Source organism: Phyllostomus discolor, chromosome 11 (genome assembly GCF_004126475.2).
Source record: "Phyllostomus discolor isolate MPI-MPIP mPhyDis1 chromosome 11, mPhyDis1.pri.v3, whole genome shotgun sequence".
Lineage (NCBI taxonomy): Eukaryota > Metazoa > Chordata > Mammalia > Chiroptera > Phyllostomidae > Phyllostomus > Phyllostomus discolor.
In genome coordinates this window covers 87,772,182-87,786,792 of record NC_040913.2, presented here as the reverse complement: position 1 = coordinate 87,786,792, position 14,611 = coordinate 87,772,182, and the positions used below count along the sequence as shown (strand labels likewise).

The window sequence follows — 14,611 nt, the reverse complement described above, 5'->3', positions numbered from 1 at the left end:
GCTTACTGTCACTGGGCTGACTTAGGTCACCTACCCAAAGGACAGTTGACGTGGTGTCACCAGAAGAAAAGGGTACACATGTGCACTGGGGAGGCAGGAAGACCGGTTCTACTACAGGGATACTTATAGCTGAATACAGCACTCAGTTTCCATGTAACCAGACAATGCACTTGTATCACTATTTTGTGTGGCCAATAGAGTTCCATGATTTCAGGGGGGATCTTCTTCTGTTCTCTGCCTCCCTTATGCCCCCAAATTCCAGCCCGATCCCTGGAGAACGAGAAAGCCCATGCTGAGCCTCTGACACACTCTGCACCTCCCCATTAGGGACAGCAATCGGCAGGGCAGCCATCCCACCCCCTAACGCTCGTTCACGGGTGTTGCTTTTACCTCGCCTGCCCACTAAGAATCCCACTTGGGGCGGGGGGTTGTGACTTGAAATAGCTCCCCATACAGTGCCCCCACTGTGCCAGCATCAAGATGCTATAGCTTGCCACAGACGTTCTATCTGTGTAGAAACTTGACGTACTTATTAACAAGAGGACTTCTCCAAAGTGCATGATCTCCGGCAGTTACCCTGTTCCCACCTCTCTTCTCAGCAGAGATCTCGTCCGAGTTCCCTTCGATAGCTAGCTTCCCTGTCTGGTCCGCATTGGCTAGCGCCCCTGTGGGCACCTGGGGCATGCCACTCGGGCCCTCTCCTGGATCCTGGGTGGTGGAGGGCACACGATGGACTTAAAGCTTCATAGTTAACTTGTAAAAGTATAGCGGAAAGCCAAAATACAAACCCTGTCAGGAGTGACACATATACTTGTAAATAGATAGTTTTATGTTGCCCTTCAGAATTATCACTTGGTGGAGACATGTCAGGAAGAGGTACCTAAAGGAGGCTCTTTGAAAAGAGTATTTGGAAATGGGTGATAGTACAGAAGAAAGAATAATTAGCCCTGGGCGAGTGGCTCAGTCGGTTGGAGCATCATCCTGTACACCAAAAGGCCATGGGTTCAGTTCCCAGTCAGGGCACATACCTGTGTTGCAGGTTCAATCCCCGGATGTACAGGAGGCAACTGATCGATGTTTCTGTCTCACATCCATATCTCTCTCTCTCTCTCCCCCTCCCCCCACCCACCTTCCCCTCTCTCTAAAATCAATCAACATATCCTCGGTGAGGATTTAAAAAGAAAGAAAGCACAATTGAATTGAGGTTATTCGTAAATTAGAAATCAGAAACAGTAATAAGAGACAAACAAGGAAAGAATACAAATGAAAGGTTCCAACTGCAAGAAAACGCAGGAGTGTGCCTCGGAGGAAAACAGAGGGGCAAAAACGCCAATGAATGAGTATGACAAAGGGTGGGGTGGGGGGGTGGTCTGAGTTTACAGATCACCGAGAGAAAAGGAGGAAGTGCTTGAAAATGGATTTCTTTAAGGTTCCAGCAGGAAGATGAGACCACTGTGTTCTCCGAACGCATATTTCAAAATAAAATTAAATAAGTAAAATGAGAGCCACAGAACTGGAAACAAAGGGGAAATGGTTAAAAGAAAGGAAGGAAGGAAGAGAGAAAAAGGAAATGGCGAGGAATCGTAAGCCCTTCCCAGAAGACCCCGGCTCTTGGGACTCAGAGGGGCACTCAGGGTCTCGGGCACTAAGATGTATGTTTCCGGCAGGGACAGCCTGGGGTGGTACATTACCGGACTACCACGCGTTTGCGAACTCTACCGGATGCCACTTTAGCAGGGAGAGTCGGGTTAGTGTGAATCCACAGAGCCCGGAGCCCCGTCAACCCCATTCGAGGAGAGAGAAGCCCATCTTGTGCTCTCAGAAGCAAGGACCCCATTAGCTTCCTGACAGTGTACGAAGGGCGTGGGGCTTCGCACTTTCTGAATGAGCTTCGGAAGGGGAGAAAAGTCAGAGCTGCACAGGCTGAAATGGAAGGTCTCCCTTGTGTTCTGCACCCGCTGCATCAGCTGCCGCTGCACGCTGGGAGGGTGGGCGTGGCCTTACAGAGCGCCTCTTCGGGGGCAGGTGTGGTTGTCACACTCCTCCCCGTGCTAAGAGCCTCTGTCCCTGCAGAGAGGGCTGTGATTAGTCGTCTTTGCGCACAAACACTACATTGTCATTGTCAAAGAGCTGGCCACTGTCAGCCACTCGTGTGCGTATTTCTGCTCCTCCTCTGATGAATTTATATGAATATTGGCGTTTTTTAAATAGGATGGGTACAGTTCTAAAATCAATTCTGCCAAAGAGTATGTATGAGAGTTTTTTTTTATGCCAGTGCCTGTAGGCACATCTCATTCTGTTTCAGAGAAATACAGGGGCACCGATTAATGTTATCACGACTACATTAATAATAATTTAGTTGTTTCTTATTTTTTGCTGTTAGTCTAAAGACAAATCTGTGCTAAATCTGTCTATTTCTCTGTAGAATATCTGCATATAAATCTTTGTGTAAATGGACAAATATTTCTCTTGCACAGATTGTTAGAAGTGAAATTGCTGGGTCAAGGGGTATTTTAATTTTTAATTTTGAGAGCGACGGCCAAATTGCCTTGTAAGTGGGTTTCACTCTCTATACTTCATCAGTCTGAGGGTGTTTATGTCCCTTGTTCATAGTTTGTACGTAATCATCGTACACAAACAAAATTGTCCAATGAAATGAAAAATATGAATTTTGTCTGACAGCTGGAAGTGACTCCATTTTTATTGTTTTAATTTGCATTTCCCTAATTGCTAGTTAGATGGATGATCTTTATATACGTTTCTTGACAGTTTGTATTTCTTCTTTTGCTAGCTGCCTACTTATTCTCTTGCCCATTTTTTCAATTGAGTTGCTTGACTCCTCCTTTTTAATTTTTAAGACCTTTTGTTTTTCCAGCTTCTCAACTCTTTGTTAGGTGTGCTGCAGATATTTAACCCCCTGTTTAGGTTTATGTTTTAACTTTGCGTAGGGTGCCTTCCGTCATGTGGAAGTATTCAACTGATGGGAGGTAAATTTCCATAGCATTTATCTTTTCATTCATGAATTCTGAGCCGTAAGTCTTCCTAAATAAGGATTTTGTAAGATTATACATAGCATTTCATGTCATTTCTTCCAATCCCTTTTATAATTGTGTGAATTGTTTCATGTCCAATTAATCAAGAACATTTTTAAATACCTATTGGAGTAAAAACAAACCAGGTCTCCAAAGAATGGCATAGCATCCAGGGGTAGGGAAAAGTTGATAAAGGAATACCAGTAGATGTCTCTAATATGCCTTTTAAAAATATTTCTTTTTATTTTTATTTACTGATTTTAGACAGAGAGGGAAGAGAGAGAGAGCAATGGATTTGCTGCCCCACCCATCTGTGCGTTCATTGGTTGATTCTTGTACATCCCGTGACCGGAGCTTGAACCCACAACCTTGGCATATTTGGACCACTGAGCCACCCGTCCAGGGTTCTAATGTGCTTTTAAGACATTATTTTGGCTCATTCAGATTCCACGATCCCTAGGAACTTAATACTTTTTTCTTCATTCAGCTAATATATCGTATGCAAGTTGGGGCCAAGAAGTATCTTAGATGCTGGGATACAACAGTGAGGCAGATGATCCCTCGGGGAACGTCCTGAGACCGTGTCTGAGCTGATCTCGGAGGGAGGTGGGAGTGGGGAGTCAGAGCCGGTTAGCGGTCTCCCGGCAGAGGAAACAGCTGTCGCGTGACAGGACTTGTCAGCCATGGTAAGGACTCCTAACCACTCAGAAGGCGGCAGGGTCCAAGGACAGAAAGTAGTTTAGCTAAAGAAGTAAAATGACCTAAGTTGATTTGGTGACTCTAACTCACGTGTAGGGAATGAAGATTTGGAACAAGACTGGGAGCTGGGAAACCAGCTATTGTTGACATCTCATCCAGAGGTAACCATGGTAGCCTGGTGGATGGTTTCAGTGAAACAGAAAGAAGAGGCTGGTTCCAAAGGGTGAAGAAGAGAAGGAGCTGGTAACCGTGTGCAGAGAAGAAGGGAGGGAGGAGAGGAGTCAAGGGCGGCATTTGGGTTCCTCCTTTGGGAAACTGGAGGGCGGAGGGTGGAGCCCTTTCCTGATACAGGTGACACAGAAGAGGCAGCGTGGGACCCTTAGACAGGGTCACATGTGTTGTGTTTTAAACATGCTAAGTTTTTGATGCCTGTGTGATATCGAAGCGAAGCTTCCGGAAGGCAGTTTGTGGATAGTTCAGGAGGACGCTCAGCCTAGAGTCGTCAGCACTGAAATGATGTGAGCAGAGAGACTAAACTTATCAAGAAAGCTGTTACAGGCAAACCAAGAAGGTACAAAAAACCAAACCTGATTCCAATTCAGTGATAAAGAACTGAATTCCGAGCATATTGCCAAACGGTGACTTAAAAGGGTAATGGAAGTTGTACCTGTACACTTGAAAGATTTTGAAGCCCACAGGTAAACTATTGAACCAAACTTTCTACCTCTGCTTCTGGAGTGGAATGGACAAAGGGGGTTCTAGATGCTCTGGGGGCAGGGTTGCACATCATCCTTTGAGTAAAAAAGAACATTTACTAAAAGGAGATGACTGACTATTTATTCAGTCAGTAAGTCAAGGTTTTGAAAAACAAAATACCCATAGCCGTTTGGAAGAAGAGTTTTGACAAGCAAATCAAAGCCACCGCAGAGGGTAACCTAGGGAAAGACGTGGAGTCAGGAGTTTTAATAATCTTGCAAAGTGTGCCTTAAATCTGCCAGAAAAAAAATATCAAGAATGATTTCAAGGATACAAAGAAACAGAGCAGGGCAGTGACTCTAACGTAAGACCAGAGGCAAACTATGACCCCTGGACTAAAACCTGGTTTTATAAATAAAGTTTTATTGGAACACAGTCACAGCCATTTATTTACATTCTGTCCCCCACTGGGCTGCTTCAGGGCTTGCTAGAAAGGCAGCTGAAGAGTTGCAACAGAGACGAGTGGCCCACCAAGCCTAAAATATCTACAAAATAAGTTTGCCGCTGAAAGCCCAAAGAAAGACAAGAGGATGTTTTAAAATGAGAACTAGAGCAATGATATTAAGAACTGAGAGAAAGCTCAAATGGAGGAAAGGCCGTTAATTTTTATTGACATTTTTATTCAGTGAGTTTGAGCATTTCTGATTTTCTTGAGCTTTTGTATGATTAATTCTATTAGATACAGATTTTATACCAATATAAATGTGAGCCGAGCTGGCATCTCCAAGATTAAAACGGAGTCTCGATGATTTTGAGTAGCTATTCCACGAAGACAATTTTGCCACCGTATCCATCTGGTAATCAGCTTCGTGGGACCCGATCGCGCCGGCCATACGCGTACAGACAGAGAATGAAAAATGTTTTCTCCAGTTATAGGGAGCCAGATGCAGAACCATCCGTCACTTGCTTGGGCACGTTACTGATAAACTCTGCGGCAAAATAACAAACAGTGTGCCCCTGCATCTTGGCTGTTGAAAATGAGATTCCGTCCCTGATTGATGGTAGCAGAGAGGCTTGTAAAAATGCATTTCCAGCTGATTAGTTCAGAAGGTGTCAATCCCGCGTGGTTGTATGACCCGCAGACCACATGCCAGATGTACATGAGCTTTTTATAAACTAACAAAGATGAATGACTAAATTTAAGCATTTCTCTTTGGCCACTGAACCCTATATTGCCTAAAGGAAGACACGGTGGGAGTATTGTGGGGGAAGAGAGTGGGGAGCACTTAACCCTTCGTTGACCAGATGAATGGAGATACAATGTAATACAGTACTTCAAAATACTTTCTCTATTGAATAGCTTCTACTCATGCTAAAGAATGAATATAAGGGGAAAACCTGAAAGAATATTAAGTGTTTGTGTTCAATGACTCTCCCAAGCAAATGAATTCTAAATCCGTGCAGTTTTGTTTTTTAGGCATGTTTTTTGAAGTCAGTAATGATTTGGGGGCCATAGTTCAATGGTCTACGACTTTAATAACTGGGCTTCCATTTCTTTGTGAGAGATGGAGGGAAAATACACTGCATTGCATTATCATATGCCCTCATGAAAAATAGGCCTACAGCACAGTTTCATCTTCCTTCCACTAGAAAGATTGAGGAATATTTAGACATTTTTCATCCTCATGGCCTTTTGGCTCAGAAAGTGATATTTTAATAAATTCCTATTAAATTTCAGAGCTCAGTTTCATTTGACTTCATTAAAACGTGATTTTAATTTTTTCAAAGGAATAATATGCAGTTTTAAACAATTAACAACACATTTTTAGAAGCGTGACAGACATCGACATGAAAATCTGTCATAAGGAAACAAGATGTCATAAGATCTGCCTGTTGGAAATTCTGACTCATGCATCTTCACATGTATAGAAATTGCGGTAACGAAAAAATTAAAATATTAATGTAAAACGAGTCCAGTGCCATACATTTAATTTAAGTATTCACCTATTAAGCTTTCACTTTGAACTACAAGGAAAGTCATGAGAAGACTTTGGGTCACTGTCTCTAGAAAAACTAAGTCCTTTCAATTTCAGGGGACAGAAAATCCTCCCACACAGGCACGAGAAGAAAGGACTGCCTTTGCTTCTGAAACCGAAAAGGCCAGGGGGTCAGGGGCAGCTTGCTGCAGACACCCCAGAGACGTCCCTGTGACCCACGGTTTCTTCCCCTCGCCCTTGGCTCCGCTTCTGCCGGGACGGCTGCGTTCCCGGGCCCCGAGCTTCGCAGCATTACAGCTCCAGGCCGGTCAGGAGTTGAGGGGAGGGAATCTCTTAGAAGCTCCTGCAGGTCCCTCGGGTTGGACAAGTCAGGTCACATGTGCATTTCTGACCCAAAGGTGAAGGGCAGCATGCCCTGGGACCGAGAGTTGGGAAGGGATGGAGAGATCCCCGAATGGGAATTCAGAGCTGTGGCCCAAAGAAGGGGGGATGGGGGCTGGGAGAAACCACGAGTGTTCACTACATTCCTCTGCAGGTGGGCAAAACGACTGAAGGGCCCTGAGCCAGGACCCCTGACCTGGTTCTTACTCCGCCCGTGCTGTCGCTGGCCTTCTCCTAGGCCGACCAGTACAGTTCCATTGAGTCCGTTTTCTTTGGTCTCCCCTTACTGTCAGATAACGAAGGGGCGAGCTTCTATTCTGTTAAGAAGAGCAGCCTAAAGCAAAAAAAAAAAACTGGCTAGCATGGTTTTTTAACAAAAGTTATTTTGAAACACTTGTGTAAATAAAATATATAGGTCAACTAGATATTTTCAACTGAGTTTGCCCTAATAGGACCCTGCCAACACCTGATACTTAGGTCTGAAGAACTTAAAACTATTTTGTCAGTTCTCCCAAGAGGGAGTCAAGTCCTCAAAAAACAATGTTTTTGTTCATCAATACTGAGAAACGTGCCATCATTGGCAAGCAGATGAAAATGTATGTATCAACTGGTCAGTGAAATATGAGCTTAAAGGAACGTGTGATCAAACCGTCATAACCTGACACTCTTACCCACGAACGGGGTGGTTCGTACGTTTCAAACCAAACACGTCCATGGGCCACTGAATGTGGTCCGCCTCTGGTGTTCCCGGAGAAGTCACCGAAAAGTCTTCGTAGCTGTGACTTGTTTATGTCACTCACGCTGTGGGTCAGTGTTCTGTGACAGTTTCTCATGATCACCAGCATTTTGGGCTTATTTACATTTGCCACATTTTAAATGAACTCCTCCATTTCAGAGAGGCGTATCCAGGGCCCAGGCTCCTGTTTAAAATGTGAGGAATGACCTTAATTTTATTTGGAACACACTTTCATCTTCCTTGGGAGAGCAGTTTCTGTGAAAGGTGGTTGACTAATCTCATCTATTTTGTGTTGATTTGTATCGGCTTCATTTCACAGACTGTTATTTTCTGACCCTCTCCCAAATTAGAACTTCGCCCTAGGTAGGTCCCTGTTTATTTACCACGCACACTTGCCACATTCGCTCCCAGGGCCCTTTCTCTGAAATATAGGAGGCTTGAGTAATTGTACTTAAAACCAATCCATACTACTTCACGCTGCTAATAGACTGTCCTAATTAGTGATTTTTTATTTCTTAGTCAGAATCAACATACGATTCTTTTCAGCTGTCTCCAATCTAAACGTTTACTTTATACAAAAGCAGCTGCAAGGATTGTGTTTATATTTCATCTGTTTCCAGAAAGTGTACCTCATGGGAATTGCTCTCAGATGGGGGGTGGGGGGAGAAAACAAATCGTTCGCCATGAAAAAACCGACCCACACACAAAGCGCGTTCCCCATGGCAGCACAGGGAGGGCAACTCTCTCACTGGCTCATGTCCCTCTCCGCAGATGGACTGGTCGACTGCATGGACCCTGATTGCTGTTTACAGAGCTCCTGCCAGAATCAGCCCTACTGCCGTGGACTGCCCGACCCGCAGGACATCATTAGCCAAAGCCTACAATCCCCGTCTCAGCAAGCTGCCAAATCCTTCTACGACCGAATCAGCTTTCTTATAGGATCCGATAGCACCCACGTTATACCCGGAGAGAGTCCTTTCAATAAGAGGTTAATGCTGCTTTTCCTGACACAGATTCATAGGGATAGCATACAGTTCCACGAAATGCTGACCACTGTGAATCTGAGGAAAGGGCTTTCTTAAACACGGTGTTTCCTCTTGCGGCACATGCCTCTCCCGACTTGGCATGTCAAGCACTTTGGACACCGTTCCCATACTTGGTCCGTTTCCGTGCCTGCGACAGAACAGGACACCCCATTAAGGAGTCAATAAATCTTCATTTAACTAGGCAGCCCAGTTGGAAATGTTTCCAAAGAAGCGGTGAAAAGACCCCAAAAGGCAAAAGAGAAGTGCCCTTTTTCTTTTAGCTGAGCTCGCTAAATAACATAAATTATGAATGAGTGGAAGGGGACGGCTAACGGCAAGGCAGTAGGATTGCCTGAGCCATGTGACTGGGGCTCTCCAGAGCGGTAACGACCTGAGAGTCAGCCCGTAAGTGAAAGCAGGTGCCTCGCGTCTCACGGAGCGGAGGAGGTGATTTACTCCAGAACTCCTGGGTCTGCCACAATTTCACGGCATTAATGCAGTTCGACCCCGCCGTTGATTAAAAAGTTGTTGCACAAATGTTCCTTATTGCCCCCTTAAATCTTGTCCTTCTGGGTCCCTGCAGATTTACAGATTGCCTCGGAATTAATTGGAAAGTATACTTTTCTTCATGTAAGCACCAGATATGTGATTTATGGGGGGGAAAAAACAGCAATTTATAATTTTAAAATTCATCTCTAAATCATTGCTTTAGATAACTCTCCAAAACCAGCTTGCAATGAATTAAAGCCCAGGGTGAATCACTAGGCATTTACGGAATGTGAATTACATGGAATTAAAAGGGACATTGTCTTGGGAGTATTTCAGTCTGGTTTTTGTGAGTGATGATTGCGTGCAATACTGTTATTTTATCTCGAGGTTGAATTATCTCTACATCATCATCCTGCCGGCCCGAGAAGACAAATGTTCATTCTGCCTCTCCTGTGTTTCCCACAGCCTCGCGTCCGTCATCAGAGGCCAAGTACTCACTGCCGATGGGACCCCGCTTATTGGAGTCAATGTCTCCTTTTTCCATTACCCAGAGTATGGATATACCATCACCCGGCAGGATGGCATGTGAGTTTGTCCCAGTGCACTGTCTGTGCTTGAAGTATTGTAAGTGCAAGAACTAGACAGTCTTCTACCACCTGGCATGTTTTATTGGCCCTTGTAATATAGGGGTACAATGACTTTCAGACTCCAGAAACCTGTGACAGCCCACGTAGCAGAAATTTAGAGTCCTATGTTCATATAGCTCTTGAGAAGTTGATGCCATTTTCTAAAGCATGATGATAGTGTTAATGGGGGGTGGGTACGATTTTATTTATTTATTTTTAGAGAGAGGGGAAGGGAAGTAGAAAGAGAGGGCAAGAAATATCAATGTGTGGTTGTCTCTAGCGCGCCCCCTACTGGGGACCTGGCCTGCAACCCAGGCATGTGCCCTGACTGGGAATCGAACCAGTGACCCTTTGGTGCACAGCCCATACTCAGTCCACTGAGCTACACCATCCCAGGTTAATGTTGTGGTTTTGAATGTTCTTGGTCAGAGAAGGTTCCTGATGAAATATCTAGGAGTGACATTGCATAGTGTGTACAACCTAAGCTGAGATGATTCTGGAAAAGGAATACGCAGGTAGATAATAAAGTGAATTTGGAACATGTCAATAAATTGATAAATCCAAGTGCAGGGTATATGAGTGTTCATTGGCTAATTCTTTAAAGTTCCTGTAGATTTGAAGCTACTTCATACAAAATTTGGGGGGAGAGTTGATTTTCTTTGTAAAGCACATTGACTTAAGGAGGTTAAATGGTCTGGAGTCATCCCATGGGATCCGGATGGTTCACTGGGCATGTCTTGTTTTCCTAGGTTTGACTTGGTGGCGAACGGTGGGGCCTCTCTAACCCTGGTGTTCGAACGGGCGCCGTTCCTCACGCAGTATCACACTGTGTGGATTCCCTGGAATGTCTTTTACGTGATGGACACTCTCGTCATGAAGAAAGAAGAGAACGACATCCCCAGCTGTGACCTGAGCGGGTTCGTGAGGCCGAACCCTATCATCGTGTCATCGCCCTTGTCCACCTTCTTCAGATCTTCCCCGGAAGACAGCCCCATCATTCCTGAAACACAGGTAGAACATTCTAGCAGGCAGCACTTTCAAATAAACCGTTTCCAGATCGTGTGGTTTCCAAAGAATGTGTAAAAAGGATGGCAGCATTCCAGTAATTCTAAGTAATTCTGTAGAAGGAACTATAGGATGTGGTGTGTGTGCGCACACACCAAACAGGTATGGTTAGGGTGGCATATCTAGTTCTTTCTTGAAGATCTACTCAAAACTACTTCGCTTCAGGGTACACCTGTATGTATTTAGTAGTTGCAGCCAGGTGGAAAAAGAGATTAAACTCAACAGCTAATCATATCTGTGCTGGTGTGTTCTCTCACTGGGAAGGGTTTCTAGCGCCTGTATGTGCCGGACCTGCTGACCGGCTCGCTGCAGGTGGTCACCTGCGTGGTCATCTCTCTCAGTGACTGACCGTTCAGTTTTTACTGTGAGTGAAAAAATGTTTTCAAGGAGGTTATTTTTGACAGAAAATGTTCATTCATTTACTCAGATATATTTTTAAAACTTCAGTTCTTAAGTCTATAGTTTGTGAATCAGAAAGCCCTCTTCTCCACAGGTTAAAAAATATGTAATTTTCTTTACAATGGCCATGTTTTCACTGTTCATTTTACCTAATGAAGTATCTGGATGTTGTTTTCTTTCCTATGTGTTTCCAATTAGAAAGACTTTCAGGTCTGCGAGGCAGGACATTTGATACAATAATAATGGTCTTTATTCATAAATAGCTAAGGAAAAATACATGGTCTTTAAAATTTAACAGCGCATATCAGCTTTGTCACATTCATTCTTCAAATATTTGTTGAATTTTTGCTTCGTATCAGATGCTGTCAGAATGTGACAGATTAGAAAATCGGTCAGAGGAAGTACCTGCTTCCAAGGGGTTTACCAGCTAATAGGGAGAGAAGGAGACAGCAAATGCATAAATATATGTCAGGCTGGGAATAAGACATTGTAAAAAACAAAGCAGGGTAAAGTGGATGGAGGGCAGCTTTATCAAGTGTGGTTTGGGAAGCTCTCATTGATAGCATGATATTTCAGCAGAAACTTTAAGTAAAAGAATAACCCTTAGAAATAGGAGCATTCCAGGCAGGGCCGAGAGCAAGGGCGAGTGCTCTGGGGGAGAGCTTGCTCCACCGGCTCGCGGAACGGCAGAGGGGCCAGCGGGTGGGGCTGGGGTGACGGGCGCAGCGCACGAGTAACAAATCACCGAAGACCATGTGTGGCGAGGGTACGGACGTCCTCCTCTGAGTAACTGGAAGGCGCTGGTCTTCCGTGGTTGGAACGAACAGACCGGTCAGAAAGCAGCCTCAGTAGCCAACAGCAAACATGACGGTGGCCTGGCCAAAGGTGCTTGGAGTGGAGGGGGTAAGAAGTGGCCCTGCGACGGTGGGGTCCAGGGAAGAGGTGCGGAGTGAAGAGGCAAATTCGGGAGTCATCAACTTTATAGATGTACTTAAAGCACAGGATGAGAGAGTAGACAGAGATTAGAAGAAGGGAGCCAAGAAAGTCTAGGATAACAAAATACGGAAAATGCTCGCAGGCAACTATGATACAGAAGAAACACCTTGCTCATGCACTGCATAACATCAAGCCGACTTCCAGTAGACACTGTCAGAAGCTCACTGTAACCTACTCAGTGTAACGCTCCCTCCCCAGGGCCCACCGTGCCGCAGCTGAACTCGTCCACCAGCCCAAAAACAGACCTAACCTAGAGGCAGTGCCTGTCTGCAGGTGGCAAATTTCCAGCAAACCAAGTCATTGCAATAGACTTCAAATCCACAGTTCTGGAACACATGAAGGGTTTTTTTTTTTCCATTCCATAATATAGACAGAAAAATCTACTGAGAGCCTATTAGGTACCAGGTATTCTGCTAGGACAAAAAGAATGAAAAGGCACGCATCCTGTTACGCTAAGCATGATAAAGATTTGAATGAAGAATTGTGGAGGTTCAGAAGAGAGCCCAATTCCTAAGGAGCCAAAGAAGGTGTCCCCGAGGAAGTCGGCTTTAAGATTGAAGAAACCGTGCGAGCCACTGTGTGGCGGTGGAAACAAACGATGCTGTGTGAGGACTGGTGAACAACGTACCTGGAGGGCATGCACGGAGAAAGATCGGGGCCAGATTCTGGGTGGCCCTGAAATACCACCCAATGGAGATCTTGAATTCTTTAAGCCAAGGGAGCCCGAGGACCAGTGAAGTTTTTCCAGCATTTCTCTAACACTGACTCCAGTGACGAAATGCCTCATTGATGGAAGGAGGCAGAGAGATCTGTGAAGAGCCAGCGCTCACTGAATTTCCGCGCACACCCAGCGCACAGATGGACAGGGCTCACAATGGCAGGGGCGGCGGAGAAGAGGGAATGGATTGGACAGAGAGCTGGAAGGCGGCATTGGCAGGAGGCAGCTTCTAACTGAATGGCTAATGGGGTCCAGAGTGGCACGTTCAAATCACACAGCCGCCCAAAAATAGGCAGAATGGTTTATCTTTCCCCTCGGGCGGGACTGGCTTTTCACACTAATACAGGATCACATGGTCAGTTCAAATGACTTGGGAGACACGCATGTTTTAATGGACTGAATTACAGATATCTGTTCCATGGAGGTGGGTGAATGACGGAAAAGACAGCAGTCAGTTATTAAAATTAGGATAGCACATGATATTTTGAAACAGAGAAGCACCTCCTAGAAGGTTGCGGGAAATACAGTCATGAAAGATTGCCTTATAGATACACACAAAACCTGTCGAATTCCAGAGAAGTCATTTTGAAAGTAAGTGAAGAGGAAGTAAAGTTTATGCTTCAGGTCTCAATGACTTGCATTTTCCGGGCCACTCCAGAGTCACAGAATCTGCTTTTCAGACTGGCCCATTGACACTTCACCCCGGTGAGGGGAAAACAGCGAGTTCTGTCCGGTTTGTCTACCTTCCACGCTTCAGCCCAACAAAAGTGCTGCCGATCTTACATGCAGCGGTCACCCTCTGCCGAACAGAGCTCTAAAACGTTCCTACATGTTCAGAAACTGTTTTGCTGGAGACCACCTGTGGCTGGACTCAGTGTGCTCGGTGAAGGAACCCCGGCTGTGATCAATGAGTCTATTATAGGAGAGCGACGCCTTCTGGATCCATTACACAGCATCGCCGTGTTCCTCTCCGTGCCAACGCCGATCACCGACCAGGACGGAAGCCTGTTCAGTTCGTTCTTCTGTGCCTCTTCCGACTGTTTGAGTGTTCCCTTTGGAACCAACAGCTACATCCTCGGTATCCATGTTTCCCCTTAAGTCATCAAAACCTGGAGGTGGCAGAGGTACACCATCCCTACGTTCTGTGTGAGAGCAGATGGGGAGAGAAACGCTTCTGAACACTGCACCATGTTCTAAGATTTTCTAACGGGAAAGAGCCGTCCTTTAGGTCTGCCCGGTGAGCCTTGGTAGGGCCATCTGAGGAAGCCTCTGAAAACGCCATGAGGTTCTCTGCAGAGAAAGGGGGGGCCTGGCCCCCGTCTGGCACGCAGATAGCCCCGCACCTCACACTCTGCATTGTAAGGCTCTGAGGGAGCTGCCGTTCTTCACCAAACCAGTGGGAGCGTTAATAATGAGGCCCTGAAATCTCTAGGAAGACTTCTGTATACTATGCAAAATATATTTTTCAAAATAACTCAATAGTGTTTTGGCATGATGGGTTTTGCATACATCAGTATAAAGTTGTGGGCATTGATTGAGCCCGTCACATTGATGGGTAAATTGCAGGGTTAAGACTATGGTATTTTTTTAATAATGTATAAAGAAGATAATTCTCATGCAGGTAATTATATTAACTTTTTACAGCCCAGTTTCACTTCAGAAGGTATATAGTGTCTTTTATAGCATGCATTCAATAACACATTAGCTGTTCGTAGGGAGATATTTCATGCACCTTTCAATTAGTAATTCATT

The 14,611-nt window shown here is 45.1% G+C and overlaps 1 protein-coding gene across 4 annotated transcripts in view; it reads left to right on the top strand.

Moving 5' to 3' along the window:
- Positions 1–14,611, top strand: part of TENM3 (teneurin transmembrane protein 3) — a 562,504-nt gene that overhangs the window by 489,451 nt on the left and 58,442 nt on the right. For all 4 annotated transcript variants that reach the window (XM_028526435.2, XM_036011778.1, XM_036011777.1 and 1 more), the window contains 3 exons: positions 8,313–8,529; positions 9,521–9,640; positions 10,431–10,692. In XM_028526435.2, the coding sequence (XP_028382236.1) occupies positions 8,313–8,529; positions 9,521–9,640; positions 10,431–10,692 (599 nt within the window). The remainder of the gene's footprint in view (positions 1–8,312; positions 8,530–9,520; positions 9,641–10,430; positions 10,693–14,611) is intronic.